The sequence below is a fragment of the Carassius auratus genome, chromosome 21 (genome assembly GCF_003368295.1).
Source record: "Carassius auratus strain Wakin chromosome 21, ASM336829v1, whole genome shotgun sequence".
Taxonomy (NCBI): domain Eukaryota; kingdom Metazoa; phylum Chordata; class Actinopteri; order Cypriniformes; family Cyprinidae; genus Carassius; species Carassius auratus.
The window spans coordinates 22,927,355-22,948,070 of NC_039263.1; the positions used below are offsets into that span (position 1 = coordinate 22,927,355).

The 20,716-nt window shown below is 35.8% G+C and overlaps 2 protein-coding genes, 1 long non-coding RNA gene and 2 other non-coding genes across 6 annotated transcripts; 1 reads left to right on the plus strand and 4 right to left on the minus strand.

Annotated features, from left to right (window-relative positions):
* Positions 1 to 1,248: 1,248 nt before the first annotated feature.
* Positions 1,249 to 13,297, plus strand: LOC113038989 (protein FAM69B-like). The gene is made up of 5 exons (XM_026196828.1): positions 1,249 to 1,782; positions 5,405 to 5,539; positions 6,871 to 6,978; positions 7,430 to 7,606; positions 10,059 to 13,297. The coding sequence occupies exons 1-5, from the start codon at positions 1,717 to 1,719 to the stop codon at positions 10,869 to 10,871; spliced, it is 1,299 nt and encodes a 432-aa protein (XP_026052613.1). The 5' UTR covers positions 1,249 to 1,716; the 3' UTR covers positions 10,872 to 13,297.
* A 357-nt stretch (positions 13,298 to 13,654) lies between these two features.
* Positions 13,655 to 16,791, minus strand: LOC113038990 (uncharacterized). 2 transcript variants are annotated; one of them, XR_003274837.1, is made up of 4 exons: positions 16,708 to 16,791; positions 15,989 to 16,047; positions 14,937 to 15,049; positions 13,655 to 13,926 (listed from the first exon to the last, which is right to left on the minus strand). It is a non-coding gene; the product is annotated as an uncharacterized LOC113038990 (long non-coding RNA). The 2 variants fall into 2 exon arrangements; XR_003274836.1 differs by lacking the exon at positions 16,708 to 16,791 and having other exon boundaries at positions 15,989 to 16,681.
* LOC113039253 (small nucleolar RNA SNORA17) lies at positions 14,770 to 14,907 on the minus strand. The gene has a single exon (XR_003274926.1). It is a non-coding gene; the product is annotated as a small nucleolar RNA SNORA17 (small nucleolar RNA).
* Positions 15,211 to 15,340, minus strand: LOC113039255 (small nucleolar RNA SNORA17). Its single transcript, XR_003274928.1, has one exon. It is a non-coding gene; the product is annotated as a small nucleolar RNA SNORA17 (small nucleolar RNA).
* A 460-nt stretch (positions 16,792 to 17,251) lies between the features above and the next one.
* Positions 17,252 to 20,594, minus strand: LOC113038992 (28S ribosomal protein S2, mitochondrial-like). Its single transcript, XM_026196830.1, has 4 exons — positions 20,475 to 20,594; positions 20,157 to 20,249; positions 19,380 to 19,509; positions 17,252 to 18,447 (listed from the first exon to the last, which is right to left on the minus strand). The coding sequence occupies exons 1-4, from the start codon at positions 20,497 to 20,499 to the stop codon at positions 17,913 to 17,915; spliced, it is 783 nt and encodes a 260-aa protein (XP_026052615.1). The 5' UTR covers positions 20,500 to 20,594; the 3' UTR covers positions 17,252 to 17,912.
* Positions 20,595 to 20,716: the final 122 nt, after the last annotated feature.

The following is a 20,716-nucleotide window of genomic DNA, read 5'->3' on the forward strand; positions in this document are numbered from 1 at the left end:
GTGTAATCTTATACAGCAGATCCTCATGTTGCAGTCACAGAGTCACTTAGGTGTTTAAATGTCACCTGACCAGTTTGTGACAGTGTGTGTGTGTGTGTGTGATATGTAAGTGTATATATGTTTTTAGTGCTTACTTTTTGTGTTTATTATTATGTCAGTATGAACTCTAAGACACATGAGTCACATGAAAACGACCACAGTGAATTAGTATCTCATTGTGGATAAATATGGAAAGAGTTCTTTTGATGTCATAAAAGTGACGTTTTCTCAGCTGAGTTAAACAGCCAATCACAGCAGAGTTACTTCACATCATGACGCCAGAGAGTAACGTTCAAGGAACCACATCATGTCATTGACAATTTTGAGCTAAACTTTGTCCCAGATTTTGTCACGCTGATGAGATATTGTATGGACTTTCATATGGAGGTCATTCAGAAATGTAACCATAAGGGGTGTTTTATCATTGAATAAATTAGTAATTTTAACAAAAATGACTAAATCTCTAGTGTTTTTTAATTCCTATCTAATTTAGGGACAAAGAGACAAACTAAATTCTCCATGAACCTTTATCGCCCTCTTTTGCCCTTAAAAAGAATTACAAGAATTTATTGCTCAAAATTTTCTGCTTGAAAACTGCATACATACATACATACATATGCACACACTGTAATCTGATATTCAAATGTTTATTCTTTTTAAATAATTATTATTGATGAATTACCCAATGTTAAGAAAATATGGTTGAATTTATAGATTTTTCTTATTTTCTATTCCATTCTATTTAAAGTAATTCTCTATTTTTCTGTTTTATTATAGGCTAAACATTGTTGATTATTCATTTTAAATTGATTTTATTGTATTTTTGTTTTCCCCATTAAGCCCCATGGAGTTTTGATCTTAATCATAGGCTATCATACCGTATTTAAAATCAAAGGTATGTATCTATTTTTATTTAATATTTTATTTTATTTAATCACATTTAAAGCTATTTTGTCTTAATTATATCTTATTTAAGTTAATGGATATTCATACATATATATCGAAGGAAAAGGTAATTAAAAATCGAAAATAAATATATTTTTCTCTTTTTTATATATTTTTATTTTTGGTGATATTTGAAGATATCCTATTTTGCCTTTATTACTATTCTGTAACAATCAGTGACATTTAAAGAGACAGTGTTGTTTGTTTTCTGTCGGTATCATAAATCAGGGTCTCTACCCCTTTAAGACGCTTTGTAGCGTCGCAGAGAGGCCGCGTCTCCAGCTGATCGTCAGTGATTCTCATTCCAGCACCATCTCATTCATCAGATTTGCGCTGATCTTTTGGACAATACGTCCCTTAGAATTAAACATCGGTCTAAATAACGCGCATATGTCAGAGCTGGTTTTTAACGCATCTTTAGCCGCATCACATTTAGTCGCGCGAGGATGATGCCTGGAGCTCGCGCGTCTCTGGATGCAGCGCGTGCGCGCATGTCCTTGAGTTGAGCAGTAGCTCCAAAAGCATGGGATGTTTTTCCATCGCACGGCCGATTGCATCCCGAAACGAAAGCACATGGCGATGAAATAAGTGTAAATGAGTATTTTTGCTCTGTGTATGCTGGAGAAGACTGCTGTCGCGCCGCCTGGAACGGAGGAGACGAGATGAGAAAGTGAAGGCGGGTTTGGAGAGCAATCTTTATTTGTGTTGTACATCATCATTGTTACTGTAAAGATGCCGAGGGGTTTACGCAGGCTGGTGCACCTGGTGCTCTTTTGTCCCTTATCTAAGGGTCTACAGGTAAGTTTTTCACTAGAAAGACAATGTTTGGTTATTAAGACAATGTTTTTCCTTATTAATATATAGAAATAACTCAAAAGTACCATGGTATTACCATGTTTTTGAGTATGACACCATGGTATGTGTTTCCTTGGCATGGTATTACCATGAATACTGCGTAAATAATCGTGATGCATTAAGATGTAAGTCATTTAGAACCATGATAAGGAAAACGGGCTAGTTGTCACACATTTTACTCTATATAAAAAAATTCCCATTTTTTGCTCAGAAAAAAGTTGCCATTTTGAGTTATATAGGGGGAACCTGCCATAAAATAACCAGAAAAAAAATTAAGCAAATTTTTTAAAAGTTGATTGTTAAAGGTAACATATAAACACATCAAAAAAAAAAAGAAAAAAAAAGAAAAGAAAATGCATGCGTAACTGTACTCCTTATAATTATTGAAATAATGTATTTGTGATCCAGTTTGACAATATGCATTATGTGATCCATATACATTACCATCACTGTAGCTTCTGTTTTAAATCTATTGCATCTTTCAGATTTCTTTAAAAGGCAAGCTACATAAATCAAATGAAAGAGAACTTATCAGTTTAATTGTTGGCATTAATTCCAGCTTTAGCTAATCACACACACACACACACACACACGACTGGTCTGAGTGCTTAATGCTGGCAGTATTTCTGTTGATCCGGACTAAGAGCTCTCTTTCATAAGTGCACTCACTGCAAGTGCAAGTGCACACTGTGACCGTTTGAGACTGTGTAGGTCAATTCTGTCAGATTCATTGCTGAAGATGTCACAGATGACAACTGCATCTTTCGTTTCTCTCTTACAAGAGAACGAAAACAGCAGGGATTCAACCTGAAATTAAACAAAAGCACATTTCCTCAGGTTCAGCAGACAACAGACCATTATTAAAGGGATAGTTCACTACAAAATAAAAACTCTGCCATTATTTACTCCCCTTCATATTGTCGCAAACTTGTATGACTTTCTTTACTCTGTAGAACAAAAAAGGAAAAATGTGTGTTTGTATTATTTCCATCCATGGAATTACAGTAGATGGGGATTTAAGGCTTTCAGTCTTCAAGAATGATGCAAAAGCATTATAAATATATAATAAAAGTGGTCCATATGATATGAACTGAATCCATTCAGTTTGTGAACAGACCATTTAGGCTGGAATTTTTGAACTATATCTGTGGATTTATTTAAATTGATGGGAGAAAAAGAATAATTATTTCATGCAAACATCATGAACTTTAATGCATATGCCAAGAAGTCCTAAGGTAAGATGTTTCAGATCAGTGGATAATTAATTGCATTTTGGTCATATGAACTTTTTTGCATGCTTGAAAGCCTTGTTCATTGTATTTGTTGAAAGAGTTCACCCACAAAATTTTATTTGCTTAAAATTTAAGTGCCCTTAGAAATATCCAAGAAATATGAGTTAGTTTATGATTTCGTTTTTTTCATTGGTACATATTTGGAGAAATTTATCAGTATTTTGACTTGCTCGCCAATGGATCCTCTGCAGTGAATGGGTGCCGTCAGAATGAGAGTCCAAACAGCTGATAAAAGCATCACAATAATGCAGAAATAATCCACATCACTCCGGTCCATCAGTTAATGCAAACATGAAGCAAAAGGCTGCATGTTTGTACGAAACATCCATCATTAAAGACATTTTTAACATCAAACCATTGCTTCTGGCTAAAATATGAGTTCATTTAACGCTTCCTCCAGGAGACATCTCATCTGAATCAGGAGAGAAATAATGCACAGATCAAGCACAATTTAGAAGCAAAACCAGTTCTAAACAAATATGTGGGTGGATATTTGATGTGAGAGGACAACAGGGGATAGAGTTATTTCACTCGAGGAAGCATTATTATGTATAGAGGATTTGCACTTTCTCCAGAAACTACAGATTTAGTTAAAAATGGCTTAGTGGATTTGTTTCTTACAAACACGCAGCTTTTCACTCCTCAAGACATTAATTGATAGACTGGAGTGGTGTGGATTACTTATGGATGATTCTCATTCTGACGGCACCCATTCACTGCAGAGGATCCAATGGTGAGCAAGTGATGTAATGCTAAATTTCTCCAAATGTGTTCCCATGAAGAAACAAACTCATCTACATCTTGGATGGCCTGAGCAGATTTTCAGCCAGATTTTGTGTGACCTATTCCTTTAAAGGTTTCAATGAATATTTATAAAGCATGAATGTATTTTAAAGTGTGCTGCAATTGTTTTTAGGGTTTGCTTGTTCAAACCTTGTTTTCTGCGAGCGCACACACACTGAGTAAATTTCGGTATCAACCGGCAGTAATCTGATATGTGTATTTTGAGTCACACAACACAAACACACATACTCTTTCCCACTCCAGCACAGAGAGCAGTTGCTGTCTTTGGCATTCTCTGCCCTTTTACACCTGTAAACTGTCCAAAAGAGTACATTTAATCTTGTTAGGGCTCATACTAATGACCACGAATATCTGTTTATGTCACTTTCTCCCTCTTGGTCTCTCAAAGTAACATAAGCTCTGTTCATATTGGATGCTGAGTTCTCAATTTAGATTTTATGTTCAAATACAAGGTTTTTCAAATGACCTTTTTAATGGCCTGGCTTATTCATAACGTCATCATCACATTTCAGAATGTAATTCAATATCATTTTTTCTTACTATATGAAATTAGAACCACATTGGATTTACTGATTACATTTCTGCGATCACTGTTCAAAGCAAAACATTGAGAAAAAATGTACCCAAAAAAGCTTTACATTTTCATTTTAAATTTATATATTTAACTTTTTAATTTAATATGTGAATAAGTCTGTGTGTTTTATTTATATATACATAAAAAATATACACAGTACACATACATCTATTATGTAAACAAAAACTTTTATTGTGGATGCGATCAATCGCAATTAATTGTTTGACAGCACTAGAATTTATATTACGTTTTGCTTAGTTTTTGTTTGTTTAGTATAATGCTATACATATATCATCCATTCCAATTAATATCAATCTATACAGCTAACTAACATAATAAAACCCAACAAAAATATGATTTATGAAAATAAATAAAAAGTGTTATCTGTTTTATATATTGTGTGTGTGTTTTTGTGTGTGTGTCTGTGTGTGTGTATATATATATATATATATATATATATATATATATATATATATATATATATATATAAATATATGTATATATACACACACACACACATTACACATTCATTTATACAAAATTAATTATGAATTGTCTTTGATATTTCTAGATAAAAGATAAAAGATTGGATGATGGCAAAATTCTAATATGTATCCAAATAATTTCAACATATGAAAGTGGCAAAATTCTAATTATCACATTAATTTTCTAATTTGAAAGATGAAATGTTCACTTTGAAATTAATATTCTTTAAAAACTTGCATGATTTTTACACTGAAGCCACTTTGCAAAATTCTGATATGTATCCAATTTATTTCCACGTATGAAAGTGAAAATAAGATCTGCATTAAAAATGTAATACAAACGAAAGCTTACATATGTCATGTGAAATATCGTTGTGTGTGTATATGTAAGTTTATGGTGTCTCTTTCAGTCCCGTTTACCTGCAGTTAAAGTCAAGTACCTGTTGGTGGCGTGGTTTGGGATTCTGGTGGCCAGCTGGGTGCTCTATATGCAGTATTCCTCTTATTCGGAGCTCTGCAGAGGACACGTCTGTACCATGCTCATCGTAAGTCACAGCATCCACCATAATGCATGAGTTTAGGTGCACATGCCTTCCCATGAGCGCCATTTCCCGCCACTTAGGAGAAACCAACATGGGATAGACAGGATTTGTCACTTCATTGCATTGCAGGTAAAAACTGAGGATGATTCATGATGATTGACAAACGCTTCACATCCACTCCATACACACAGATGGTGTAATATTTGTGCTGTTTTGCCTTCAAGCATTTCTCTGAAAGGAAGTCCTTGTACATAACTGCAGAATGAGAGAGGAAGTGGAAAATTAAAAAGAAGAGAGAGTTGACAGATCATAATTATGCCATTATAGAAGCCAAATATAAATGTTTCCTTTTTATTTTAACAGTATGCTAATCACGCAGTGTGATTGAGTTTAATCACAAATTTTGTATTCAGGATGTAAACACAAGCCCATCAGGAAAGTAGAACTTCCTCTTACTGGGATGATTTATATTCCTAGTCATATCGTTTTTTTTTTTTCATGAAACAATTAAAATTGTGCTTTTCAAACAACTAAAGTGTATCGTAACTAGCTTAAAAATGATTTAAAAAGTTACCGTAAAGTTGACCATACAACCTGTGTGTGCACTAAACTTCCAAACCTAGATTTAAAGGAATAGTTCACCCCAAAAAATGAAAAACATTCAGACCTAATTTACCTGTATGCATTCATTTCTTCTGCTAAACGCAAAAGAAGACATGTTTTAAAGAATATAGGTATATGTTACAAAAAATAAGTAATCAAGCAGTTGACAGTAGCCATTGACTGTCAATGGGGACCAGCGACTGTTTGGTTACTTATTTTGTTGGAAGGAAATTCAGGTTTGGAATGACTTGAGGGTGATTAAATGATGACAAATTTTCAGTTTTGGGTGAACCGTCATTTTAAGGTACTAGTTTCTGAAAAACCTCAATTTGAGCAACATTTAAAAACCATTTTGGCATTCAGAACCTTAAAAATAATGTAGAATATGCATCCATATATGTGTGTGTGTGTGTGTCTCAGTGCTGTAGTTTAAAAGCTTTTCAGCTCTTGTTTTGCAACACGTTGCCTGACAACCACTTTGGTAGGTATCAGAAATAAAAATGAGAAGGAAACGCGAGAAGGCAGATGAGAAGAAGTAATATGCTGCCTTTAAGCTGATCTGTGTATTTGTGGGTCATCATCTGCCCAAGCAGCAGTCCATTATGACGTCATGAAGCCTTCTGTCCTCTGACTGACCGTTTGTCCTCCGGTTGTTGGCACAAGGCTGTTAAACCGAGAAAAGATGACTAGATGTTTGTGGTTAATGCCTGTTTCCTGTGTGTGTGTTTCAGTGTGATCATTATCGCAGAGGTGTTATCTCGGGGGCAGTGTGTAAGTCTCTCTGCGAGGAGAAAACACTGTCTCTTCAACGCTGTCTTTCAACGTCACCGACACACCAGGTCAACTCTCAAAAACACACAGATCATTTTTTCACAAAAAATGTTTGAAGGATAATTTTCCATACCAGTTTTATCCCCCAAATAGGCAGTGCATCTAGAAATGTTACTTCATGTTTGCTTTTTCAAAAAAATTGCATGCTTCTCAATACCGCAATGTATAACATTATTTATTATGTATATCTTGTTTTTTAAAGTAATTATTACTCAACAAACTCTGAACAACAGTTTATTTGTATAGCTTAATTTACTACAAATTCTATAAGTTCTTAACTTTCTTGTGTTATCCTCGACAGTTCTGATTAATGTATAATGTCACTATGATGACTTCATGTTATGCATTTATTTTTTACTGTCTAATAAATCAAATCAAATAAAAAAAAAAATATATATATATATACAAAGACATCTAGCACACATAATATGTATTTATATGTAATATACTATATTGCAGGTCTACAGTGCTGTGTGGAAGGAGAAAGCTGTACTGGTGAAGTGTGGGATTGAAGAAAGCATGAGAGGAGAAAATAGTCCTGACTCTCCACTACGGCATGACAACAGTCTCTACGATAAACCCACCCGAGGAACATCCATGGATGAATTCAGAGCGATGCTGCATTCCTTTCTCAAGGTCTTTTGATCTACTTTTTTCTTCATTTTCACAGGATGCACAAATATAGCAATAAATCAGACCTGTGGTTACACAGAAACCCGTTTTATATTCTAGTTCTAGAAAGCTTGTCCATAAACTCTAGATCTTGATGTTTTTAATTTGAACTTTAATTGTTGTGGCTAGGACTTATATATATATATTTATCATATAAATATTCAATATGTCACCCAGCCCTAGTTGTGACTGGTTGGAGATGTGTATGTCCTGCTTAGCAAAGCAGAAACGGATATAAGACGGTCAAGCCCTCTCTGAGCTTTCGGCTGTTCCTCAAGGTCTGCTGTAGGAGGGTGAAAATGGAGAAAGAGCAGGGGAGGGAGAGGGGTAACGGAAGAGAAGCCAAAAATAACTGAAAGAGCTTGAAAAGGTCACAGCCAGAACAATACACTCACTCTCAGTGTCACAGGGGAGGACAACACTAACACACACTTAAACACAACCCACACAAAGTGCTGTAAATGGCCGTGTATGCTTCAGTATACATGCGTAATTCTAAAAAGGCCGTACTTTAAAGATCTCGAGAAGTTTGTAGTCCATGTAGGTTCACGTTGAGGCTAATCTTTATGCTAGTGTATATAGCTACTAGCCACTACTAATATAATTTATTATTACTTTACTACCAAAAATACTGACAATGGTCTCATATCGACACAAATACATGGATTTTTATAGAAAATTTAATTAGAAATAAATGTTCTCTAGAATGAAAACATGCCCTTCTCCTAAATCATACATACCACCCACCTCTGACTAGAAATACACAGTAGAAAATCATAGTTCATGACTGTAGATGTTATTGTTGGCCATTTTTTTTTAAAAAAGGAACAAGCCCTTCAAAGTTATTCTCCCAATGAAGTGTGGGAAATTATAGGAAGTTCTGTTGCTCTCATCTTATTTTTAGTTATTTTTTTAAGAATTTGTTATTTATTATTACTTATGTACAGGATTTGAAATTAACACCCTCCAACCCACCAAATGCGGGTTAAAGTTAGCTGTGGCGAGTAACGCTGTCAAATCACTAGCCAATTTGGCAGGTTACTTTTTTGTAAATAGTTCACTTATTAATTTCATTAAGTTCATTTAAGCCAAACCTGTGCAGATTTAGTGCAAATACTGAACTTGTGGGTCATTATGATATATTAAAAACAGTCTAATTGCACAGCCTCTGTGCCCATCTAGCTTACTTGAACATCCCTGATAAATAGCGGTGTGGCAGGCGCACTTGGTTTCCTTTGCATTGAAGTGCAAGGTCCACACAATTGGTCCAGTGGAGCTTTCCAGTGATGGATGAAGTTTTCCTGTGTGTTCGGTCATGTTTTCCTGTGTGTTTGATCATTTCAGCGCAGTAAGTTATCAAATTTAGTTTAAATTCAAATCTGACTCCATTTTTTTTTCATCTAATCTGATTCCATTTTATTATGACCTCGCATTTGAGTTAGAATGTCAATTGTAATTGATAGTTTATTGGATAATTTATCTAGACATCTGATTATTTTATTTATTCTTTAATATTATTGTACTCGTTCATTCGGGTGCTCATGTCGCATTAAAGATATCGCTTCGGCCGTTAGCATATGTTACGGTCACATTCTCGGCAGTCTTGGTTATTAGACAGGCTGACACTTTAGATGGCCAATACTATGCTTGCTCTTTCTAAAAGTACTTTTAATTAACCCCCATAGATTTGTAATCACTTGAATAAAGCAAGACCACTACTATAGATCTAAGCCAACCAACATTACTTTCCCTGATGGTAGCATTGGTATGGTCATGCCATGGTTTCCCAATGTACACTTCGCTAGAATAATATTAAAATAAACCGAGGTTAGGCTCGCCCTATTTAGGTTGGTCGAACAACATCCAGTTGACCTAAATGGAAATTCCCCTTAAGCCCTACAAAGTAAAACAGAATAAAATCAAATGTAACAATTTATTACCAGTCAGGTAAATGTGTATTATTCCAATTACATAGCCATTTCAAAGATATCAAATCATATCAATACAAATATCAAACTCTCAAAGATAAATCTAAGAGTAGAAGATGCATACCAGACCTTAGAAAATACATAGTATATAGTGTAGAAACACACACCACACTACAGGCTTTCTGGCTACAGAATCGGCCTTATCTTCTGGCAAGATTTGACACAAAGTTCAAGTGATTCCACATGTCCACATCCAGTGTCCACATCCTTTTGGTTTATTTTGGTAATTTTTATAAATTTTTTTGGGTAATAAAAGTTATGAATGGCTGGTAACTTGACTGGTAAGTGAAAAAGTTAAATTCTAACCCTGCTTATGTATGAACAATATAAAATAATTTTTTTTTTGATTACTAATAAATTATATTTAGTCTATGAAATAAAACATTGGAGGTTCTAAAATCCCTTTTCCCTCTTCCATTCATTCACAGGACAGTGTTGGTGAGCAATCATCTCTTAGCACTCTAGTAACTCGCGTGATTTCTCTGGCGGATGTCAACGGCGATGGCAAAGTTTCATTAGCAGAGGCGAAATCCGTGTGGGCTTTGCTTCAGATCAATGAATTTGTTTTAATGGTGGCACTGCAAGATAAAGAACATGCTCCACACTTGCTTGGCTTCTGCGGAGACCTTTATGTGACTGAACGCGTAGCACACAGTGCCCTTTTCAGGCTGGAGGTGCCTGGTTGGCTGAAGCCAGTGTTTCCTGAGGCGCTGAGTGTCGCTTTTAACCAATGGCTTGCTCCTGCATGGCCCCGCAGAGCTCGAATCACCATTGGACTTCTAGAGTTTGTTGAAGAGGTGTTCCATGGCATATACGGAAGCTTCTACATTTGTGACGCAAGCCCAAGACGGGTCAGCTACAATACGAAATATGACTTCAAGATGGCAGACCTTCAAAGTATAGCATCAGAGGCAACTGTCAAAGGGTTTCTGCGAGGGAGAACTTGTGAAGCAAATGCCGATTGCACTTATGGGCGAGATTGCATGGCAACGTGTGACCGATTGGCAAGGCAGTGCAACGTGGAGGTGGTGCAGCCCAACTTGGCCAAGGTGTGTGCCCTCCTGCAAGACTTTCTACTCTTCGGAGCTCCGTCGGATCTGAGGGAGGACCTGGAGAAACAGCTACGCACCTGTGTGACGCTCAGCGGGCTTGCCTCACAGATGGAAGTGCACCATTCCCTTGTTTTGAACAACCTCAAAACACTATTGTGGAAGAAGATCTCCAATACCAAGTACTCTTGAGACCAACAAAGGGATGATCAAAAGAAAGACAACGAAGAGCAAGAGAATCGGAGACTTCCAGAGAAAACAATTGGGGTCAGTACAATAAGTTCTGGAAGGCCAACATAATAGCTGAACTCTGCCAACTACATCCCCACCCTCAGATTTTACTCAACTGAAGAACAATAAACCCTGTAGAAACACCTAAGGAAAACTAATTTTCTTTTGCCCAAAAGTTTCAAAGTGATAACTGTCCAGTGGGAACAAAGACAACTCTCTTTGACCATGCAGCCCCAAGCCGAATGGGTCCTTTTTGGTGAACTTTTGGCTTAGTATCTGGGCTGCAAGCACAAGGACATTTCAAAGTAGAAAAACCCACAGCGTTTCCAAGAAGATGGTCTTGCTCTACATCCCCTTTATCTTTTACTTTAGTTACTCAAATGAAGACCCTAATAGAAAACCCTTCAGAACAATCTTTTTCCTTTTGCCAAAATAGCCAAGTTAAGACTGTTCTTAATTGGAGGAAACCAACTGGAGGACATTCCTTTGACCATGTATCCCCCTTCCAAGTGATATGTTTAGTCCTGCTTGGTGACCTTTTGGGAAAAGATCGGACAAAAATAATAAGTTCCAAGATTTATGCCAAGGAAAGGATACTTTCTTAGAGAAAAGTCTTAAGCCTTGTACACACCGGGATGGTCTTTGCACATGCTTATCACAAACGTTTTTTGATGTGTCTTTTGTGTTCATACCCAAGCAATGTGCAAATTCACTCCCTGACATTAGATGGTGTTTAATGAAAAACAGAATTACCCCGGTACACACAGAATCCTATTTGATCTGCAATTCCTCTCAATAACAGCTCCCTCTTATCGAGAGTTTTGTAGTCACTGTTACATTTGTCATAAAGCCCTTTGTGTTCAGACACCAATGAAACCAGCAGCTCTACATTCATCTTGCCTCGATGCATCTTCTTGGTATATTTACTTCCTCTTTGTCCATTAGGTATCAATGTATGCTCAGCTAGATCTTTTTGTGCTTGAGCATCACCAAGTCATTTTTACTGTAACTTCAGCAGCTCCAGGCATGTGAACAAAATTGTCAATCTCATTGGTCGGCTAGTGCACATCAGTGTGCAGACTCGCATTGATGCCCTTTGTTAAGTCACGAGGCATTAAACGCGATAATCACGTGCAATATTCGTCTCGGTGTGAACAAGCCTCTACATTCAAACCATCTAATTTACTTGAGTGAATCACCTGAAGACCCTTTAACCCTATTGGTACACCTTCAGAAAAATGATTTGGTTAAGGATCTGGGCTGCAAGTACAAGGAAAGTAGGGTCAATTCCAAAAAGTAATCCAAGGAAAGAGTTTCTATGAGAATGGTCTTGCTCTGAAACCACGGCAAGATGCACAGCTTTTGGTTGCAACAGCAGGATTTTTCTTGCAATGCTCCTCTGAGTTGCTTCTTGAAGGATAAACTATAGCCACACCCCTTTTGACTTTCAGCTCAGAAGAATACGGATCTTTAGCAATGTTTAGAAGCACCCTTCCTTTGATGCCAGGAAACGTTGGGACTCAACCAACACAACCAGGAAGTCTACACTAAATTCACGAAATAGAAATGAGTGAAGGTTATATATTATGACGTTTTACAGGATGTATGTTGTGATTGTATGTGCGCTTGTTTTGGGAGGATGTTCCTCTCATATTGTAGTTTCCACAGGAAGGATACTGCTTTTTTGAGCGGTCTGGAGAGTTTGTGATGGGATTTGTACTTGAACTGTGAAATTACTTACTGTGTTTCTCAGGGCTTGTGTGTTTATGTCTGAATGTGTTCGGAACAAGATTACTGTTAACATTAAACCTAGATGAAATGGAATTATGGTGTCACTGTAAACAACATTAGAGGAATCAAGGGCCAGTGACGGTGTATGTGCAGGACTATAAAACACACCTGCATATAAACCTGAAATTGTGTGTGCATAATGGAAACATCTCCTCGATTCACAGTAGGCACTCAAATCACACTTCAGTAATACTAAACAACTGGCACATTCCACGGATAACCAACAAGAAGGTCCAAGTAAACATTTAAAAACCTGTTTCCTATCTTCACTTTTAAGATCATTCTCTTCTTTGTCTTTGTGGGAATGATCCTGAAATTTTGTTCCTGCATAGATCCATGGACATATTTGTGATTTTGTATTGATTTTGCAGACATGAGACACGGAGGACGAGATTTTGTCTTCTAGTGTGCACTAGGCTTTAGTACAGTTTAACATTGTTATGAATGAAGTGATTTTATGTACAATTAAGTATTTATTTTGCGACTCCAAGGAGGCCAGCACAATTAGCATGGGGACTTATTAAGGCTCCTAAATACTAGTTTATTTTACCTCCATCAATTTGTTCAGATATTATTCATGAGTAAATGTTTGAAACTTAAATTGTGTTTATGGGGTGTTTTTTCCTCCTTTTTTTGGCAAGGCACAGGTACACAAAGTACAGCACTTGTTTGAAGGACAAACACAACAGCACGTATCCTTTTACTCAACCTTTAGAAATAAACAAGGAATCAGAATATATTAGTCCAGGGAGGCCTCACAAAACCACCTCACCTTTAAAAGGACACGTTACCACCAGAAACGAAACATGTAAATTCTCATGCTAAATAAACCTGAAACAAACTGTTGTTTATTATTTAATTATTAATTAATTGCTAAAAATATGCTATAATTAAACACTACATTATAAGCATAGCTTACTTTATAAATCATATAAAACAACAATTTAAAAAAATGGCAACAAAACTCCAGAGGGTTTATTTTGTGATGATGAATAGTTGATATGACCTTTAAAAGAAATAGATAAATTGATTAAAAAAAAAAAAAAAGTACATTTTGTTGCTCTATATTAAACAATACAATGTAATGCACTAATGTGGGTGATGATCAGATCTTATTCAGCTGTTCCAAAAGCAGGTGGAGATCGACAACTGCAGACACAGGCATGTAACACACAGCAGGTGTAAATGTTGGAGCAGGACTTAATCCAGGTGGTTTGTCACATTCCTGAAATTAAAGACAAATAAAGATTAAAGCAATGCTCCATTTTTTAGAAAGTAAAAATAATCACAATGCACTTGACACAAAGCATGTGGTTTCATTGGAAGGTGAGATCTACACATTTTTTTCTGCACAGATTTTAGAGGAAATCTGAAAAAAAAAAAAAAAAAATGTGACCCCATTTAACCCTGTACAGTCTGACATATTAAATATTAGGCCAATTTTTTTAATGACTGTTGTTTATACCTTTAGGGAAAAAAAATAATAAATTATTAGTTGAAAATCATACTTGATGGTTCTCATGCTCATATAGTATTATATAGTGAGAATATGGAGTTCATACTAATGAAAAACTATTTTATTCAGACCCAAACTAAGTAAAATGATGCAACTGGGTGCTTTGCTGATATTAATTTGGCCAAAAGTAGAAGGTTTTTTGTTTAATGTTTCAAATAAATAAATTAGTACGTCATAACAGACTTGCATTAAATGCATATAAATATCAGTGATCATATTTCCCAATAATAAGTCTTTGTAGAATGGATGATATTTGTAAAACTAGACCACAAAATCAGTCATAAGGGCCAATTTTCGCTGAATAAACAAGCTTTCCATTGATGTGTGGTTTGTTAGGACAATAGGACAAGATTTGGCCGAGATACAACTCTTTAGAAATCTGGAATCCGAGGGTACAAAAAAAAAAAAAAAAAAAAATTGCCTTTGCAAGTTGTCCAAATGAAATTCTTAATTTTGACCCAAAAATGTATTTTTGGCTATTGCTACAAATATACCCCAGTGACTTATGACTGGTTTGTCCAGGGTCACATTTATGCTTTGTTTTATTGTTGGTTTGTAGGGGCTGTCATTCATTCTTTGCACTGTGGAATTATGGGTACAAAGTGTAGTTTCTAGCGCCCTGCTGCTCTTTGCTTCCTCATGACACAGACACAGCACATTCAGCTGTGCTGCAACGCCTCGAGGAGCAACAAGTGTGTGTGCTTGTGTGTTTTACTTACTACTCCAGCTTCCTGTAGAGTCGACCTTTGACCTCTTTTCAGAGTTGTACTGTTTTAAGTCTCTTTGACACAACCCAAGTGAAGTGCAGCTCCATTTCATCAATTTCTTGTGTCTGTTTTGGATTCATGAGTCACATAGTTACAAAAACGCGTTAGAATCTACAATACCCAACAACAAAGAAACACTGATGGGGAATAATGGAGCATTTGGAAAGGGTTTCAGAGACTGACACGGGCACGAACACACACACACACACACACAGGTCTGGGTTGAGTTATCCGGCCTCGTTCCAAGCCCCCGGTCCACCAAACAGGACAGCAGGGTCGATCGCAAGCCAGTTTCTTTCTGCCCACATTTAGCACAACAGTGGCATCACTGCCACAGCTACGTCTCATGGGGCAAAACCCAGAACACACAACTACACACACCTTTACACAAGACTGCACACATGATGGGAACATGAAGTGACAGGTCAAGCTAGACTTAAATCAAAATCATTTTTCTGATTTGTATACAATTTTTATGCAGTTTTATGATATTGCAGGATTATGTAGAATACTTGTAGAATACTTTTAAAACAAACACACACATATATATATATATATACATATATATATATATATATACACATACACACACACACACACACACACATATCTCTATAAAACTAAGCTTGGGGTCAGTATGTTCACCAATGCTGCATTTAAAAAAAAAAAAAAAATAGAGTAAAAACAGTAATTAAAAAAAAAATCATACAAGAAAATAAATTTTAAATAACTATTTTCTATGTGAATCCATTTTAAAATGTAATTTATTACTTTGATTTTCAGAATAATTGCTCCAGTCTTCAGGGTCACATGATCCCTCAGAAATCATTTAACTTTCATCAATTTAATGCATCCTTAATGAATAAAAGTATTTTTAGTAAGATTTTTATTTGGCAGAAGAACTAAATGCAACTTATCATTCAACTTATTTTAAGGTGTAATATAATTAGTCCTTCAGCAGAGACCCACCATTTATGCTTTAAATGTCGATGATAAATCATTACCTGATGGTAGAATATCACGGTGGGTTCCAAACAGGAAGAAAAGGTTCTTCATTGGGGATCTGTAGCGGAATTAAAGCATAATTATATATTTATTTCTTCTTTTTTTACCCGTGAATGAGAGCCCTCACTGGAGTGGGTTCAACGTGGTTCCAGATCTTTCCACTGTGATTGACAGCAGTGAGTGTCAAACATATTGCGCCCCCTACTGACATGAGCACGCTACTGCGTCAAATGCGAAGTAAGCTCTACCCTTTCTTTTACTGCCTATGGCTCTGCGGTTTCCAAGAATAAAAATAAACCACAGCAGTAAAGCATGACAACTCTGTTAAAACTGTTAATATTTGAATTGCAGATTTCGGGCTGTTTGCACTTCACTGCAACGTTTTGGCGTTAAACTAAAGACTGGTTGCTCCTAACACGTGGGCGGTTTCAGACAGCTTTTTAAAGCTGGAAGGTTACACCAATATTATTATGAGTTGCTTATGTAACAATCGACCATAATTTATTGTGATTAACTCAACCTCAATACTATTATACACCACATTATACGCCAACGGCATTACTAAGTATTCTAAAATAAGCACGTGGTCTTATAGAGTAACGTTATCAATGATGAAAATACGTAACGTTATATTGTATATAATTTAATCGCATGCACCGAGTAGTTTACATGGTTAAATCAATACTCATAAATGTAAATATATAGTTGTTGTTCTCACCTTCATCGTAGAAATGATAAAGAACAAATCCAGTCAAGAGGAGTGGCTAAAGATATTTATATAGTAGAACTACGGCAAACCGCTAGGCCATAAAAGGCGGATTTACACAGAGCACCGAATTAAAGGTTGTGTCTCGCCCCCCCCAAAAAAGTGAGATAAAGGGAGTTTTATGAATGTTTCAAACATATCAGTTACGATAAATGTTGGATTACAATTCAAAATGTGTATTTTAACTTTTCACCAAAAGAAAAAAACCTGCTAGCAGTAGCCTACTGAAAGTATATCATAGCGAAGGTACGTTATTACGCTGGTTCGTTCAACTTGGGTTCGTTTGCTGATAAAGCAACACAAGTACAATCATTAAATACGTAACGTTATATAAACCTATCACATCACTGACGTGCAGTTGGACTCTTGCTAGTGGTGCCACATTAAAACTTCATACAAAAATGCTAAATGTTATTAAAAGACAAACCGCTTCTTAAAGTATTTTGAAAACGAATATATATGCACATTAGTACAAACAGTAAACATCACATTTGGATTTGTGAAACTTTATTGGGTTCACATTACAGGTAATCAATGGAAATTAATAATAATAATAAATAATAATAATAATAAAAACAATAAATATTCAGTTTGAAGTCATTGGATTTTACATTTTAAAATTAAGCTGCACATCTTTATTTCTGTATGAGACATGCTAGCTGCCAGAGAGAGAGAGAGAGAGAAGAGAGGGAAAAAACTATAAAGATCTCAGTTTAGACTTTTTTTTCTCACAATTTTGACTTTTTATCTTGCCATTCGGAGAAAATATTCTCAGAACTAAAAAAAAAAAAAAAACGAATGGAATTGTGAGATATAAATGTAAATTGAGAAGAAAAATCTGAAGTTAGATTAAAAAAAGTAGCTTTTACCATTTTTATATAAAAAAGAACTATTATGAGAATAAAACTCTGAAAAGCAGGATATAAAATAAGAATCGAATTTTTTCCAAGTCTTGCAATTCTGAGAGAAGCAAAAGAAACAACAAAATTGTGAGATAAAAAGTTGCTTTTACATTTTTTATTCTGTGGCTGAAATGGGCTTACATTAATATAACTTAATTTACTTGGATCTTTCTACTGGACTTTCTCTGCGAGGACACCATCCACATCCACATCCACACAGACTCTGACAGAGATGCTGAAGCTCGTCGACCTGCTTCAAACTGAGGCTGAAATCCCCTTGAGAAGCTCCATCTGTCTCCTCTTGTCCTTTGCTCTGTTAATGGTCATTTTAAATAACCGGCAGTACATCTCCATGGCAACAGGAGTGTCATCGTTGCCGGGCACGGGGTACGTGATGAGACTGGGGTTACAGTTAGAGTCCACAATCCCCATCGTGGGAATATTCATTTTGGCCGCGTCCCGGATGCCGACGTGCTGCTGGAAGACGTTATTGAGCGTGGAGAAGAAAAGGATGAGGTCCGGCAGCCGGACGCCGGGGCTGTACTGGATGGAGGCGTTGGTGAGCAGGCCGCCCTTCCAGTAGCGTGTGTGAGCGTACTCTCCGCACTCCCGCGCCGTCGTCTCGATCAGGTGACCGAACTGCCGCCTGCGGCTGACGAACAGGATGATGCCGCCGCGGTACGCCACGTGAGCTGTGAAGTTGAGCGCCCGCTGCAGGTGCTCTGCTGTCTGCTCCAGATCAATGATGTCTGTGTCCAGACGAGAACCAAACAGATACGGTTCCATCAGCCTGGACAGAGAAACACACACACATTGACATTCAGAAGCAACGTTCAGATTCTGTGACATTTGGCATGCTTTTGTGTGTATAAGTATGTGTGTATGTATATATAAATATATGGTAACACTTGTTGACTTTTCTATTAATAAATTCTTAATTTTCTAATTTGAGTAAGGTAGTTGTTAAGTTTGGTATTCACTAGGATTAGGCATGTAAAATAAGGTCATGTAGAATAAGGCATTAATATGTGCTTAATTAGCACTAATACATATATTATAGTAATATGCATGCTAATAAGCAACTAATCGTTGTAACCGTAAAATAAAGTGTAAAAATTGCAAGTGTGTTTATATATGTAAATAACAGAAATATAAAATAATTTATAAATGTATATATTCATGTATGTATATAATACAAATATAAAAATAAAAAAATTACATAATTACATAAATTCCATGTAGTTTCTCAACTATACACACAGTTACAAATTATATAAAATAAAAATAAAATGTAAATAAATTAATCAATTATTAAATATAAAAACTCAATGTAATACTTGTAATAATTACCTACATGTTGTTCCAAACCCATAATCATTTTGGTTAATCTTTGAAACACAAATTAATTAAAATATATATATATTTTTTTACAAAACCGGAGAGATTTCTGTTCCTCCTCTGAAAGTCCAGGTAAACGAACATTAAATGATCCAACAAGGTTATAAGGGTGTCATAAAATGAATCCTAGAGAAATGTGTCTTTTATTTACATCAACTTGATTTGTTTTAGGATGTCTTTATTACCTTTTTTGGCTTGCTCTCTTTAAAAAATATCTTTCATTGTTTTTCAAAGATGAGAAAAGTCTCATAGGCTTGGAAATACATGAGAGTGAGTAAATTCTGGCAACATTTTAATTTAGAGGGTGAACTGTCAATAACCCACCTATGCCTGCAGCCTTTCTTATGTCCAAGATGGACACGGGCTTCAAACAGGTCCTTTATGGTGAAGAGCTCAGACAAGTGGAAATAGTCCGGTTGAGTGAGTGGGAAGTTCAGGATCTTCTCTGTAGCAGCTGAACATATAACACAAACGTAGAAATAATTATGAGCTTTGAATGAATATTATATGTTACAAATTCTTTATAAGAGCCACGTTTTTTTTTTTTTATCAACATCATCTTCAGTGCTTTACTGAAAACACACACACACACACACACACACACACACATATATATATATATATATATATATATATAACAGCACATATTTACATTAAAGTCTACATTCCAAATTAAAAGAGAATAATAATTATATAAGCAAGCTGATTCTTTATGAAACTTCTGTATTAATTTATATGAACACAGTTAAAGAACAAGTGGATATCAAACACTGATTGCTGACAGATTTTGTGTTGGAAAACATTAAGATTTTAATGTATTTTATTTCCAAAAATAACGTCTTTATTCACTTTAATACTGCAATGTTTTATGCATTAATTACTAGTTATTTTTTTTAAAACATTATTTACATTAATTTTAATAAATCGTTTTAAATATATATATTTTTTTCTCTCTAAACATTTCTCAGGGACCCCTGACACTCCCCTGTGGCCCCAATGTATAATTGCTTTTTCAGTACCGTATAAACTGACAGATAATATCTCTAGTATTATTACACACGTGTAATGATCTCTTCATCATTTGATCTCTGACAGTCTCACCGGTGTCTGGCGCTGCTGCAGCGGAGCTGAATGTCTGTCCGTGACATGAGAACACAGCAGAGACCAACCGAGGGCTCCGGAGAACCTGCCTTACTGAAACCGATCATATTCATTCATTCATTAAATCATACATATATGTTGCAAAACTGCTTAGAAAGTCACTATAAAAACTCGACAGACACATAATGTTTTATGTCATTGCAAATCACAAGGAAGACGTTATATTTTAATGTTGGTAACTGTTACTACAATATGCTTTACATAATAAAATATACCTTTAGTGCATTAACATTTAAATACAAACACGTTTTATTTCACCTCTAGGTAAGACGCCCGCTGCCATGTTTCCGTTCGAGCTCCGCCCACTGAGCGTAAGGAAGAGTGCAGGATTGTGGGTAATGGTGTTCCATACAGTGCTTTGGACTGATAAAACCGTTGCATTGCACACCACACAAACTACAAAATTCCACAATGGCCCAGTGATTTGAAACAAATAAAAACTTTATTGATGGAACCGGTGTCAAATTGACTACAATGAACAATTTAAACAACGGGAATAA

Bases quoted from the DNA above. Each gene is read 5' to 3' on its own strand.
- LOC113038989 (XM_026196828.1), top strand. From the start codon at position 1,717: ATGCCGAGGGGTTTACGCAGGCTGGTGCACCTGGTGCTCTTTTGTCCC. The intron at 5,540-6,870 runs GTAAGTCACAGC...TGTGTGTTTCAG, and splicing joins ACGTCTGTACCATGCTCATC to TGTGATCATTATCGCAGAGG. The intron at 6,979-7,429 runs GTCAACTCTCAA...ACTATATTGCAG, and splicing joins CAACGTCACCGACACACCAG to GTCTACAGTGCTGTGTGGAA.
- LOC113038992 (XM_026196830.1), bottom strand. From the start codon at position 20,499: ATGGCAGCGGGCGTCTTACCTAGAG. The intron at 20,250-20,474 runs GTGAAATAAAAC...GATCGGTTTCAG, and splicing joins AGCGGGCGTCTTACCTAGAG to TAAGGCAGGTTCTCCGGAGC. The intron at 18,448-19,379 runs GTGGGTTATTGA...TTCTCTGTCCAG, and splicing joins AAGAAAGGCTGCAGGCATAG to GCTGATGGAACCGTATCTGT.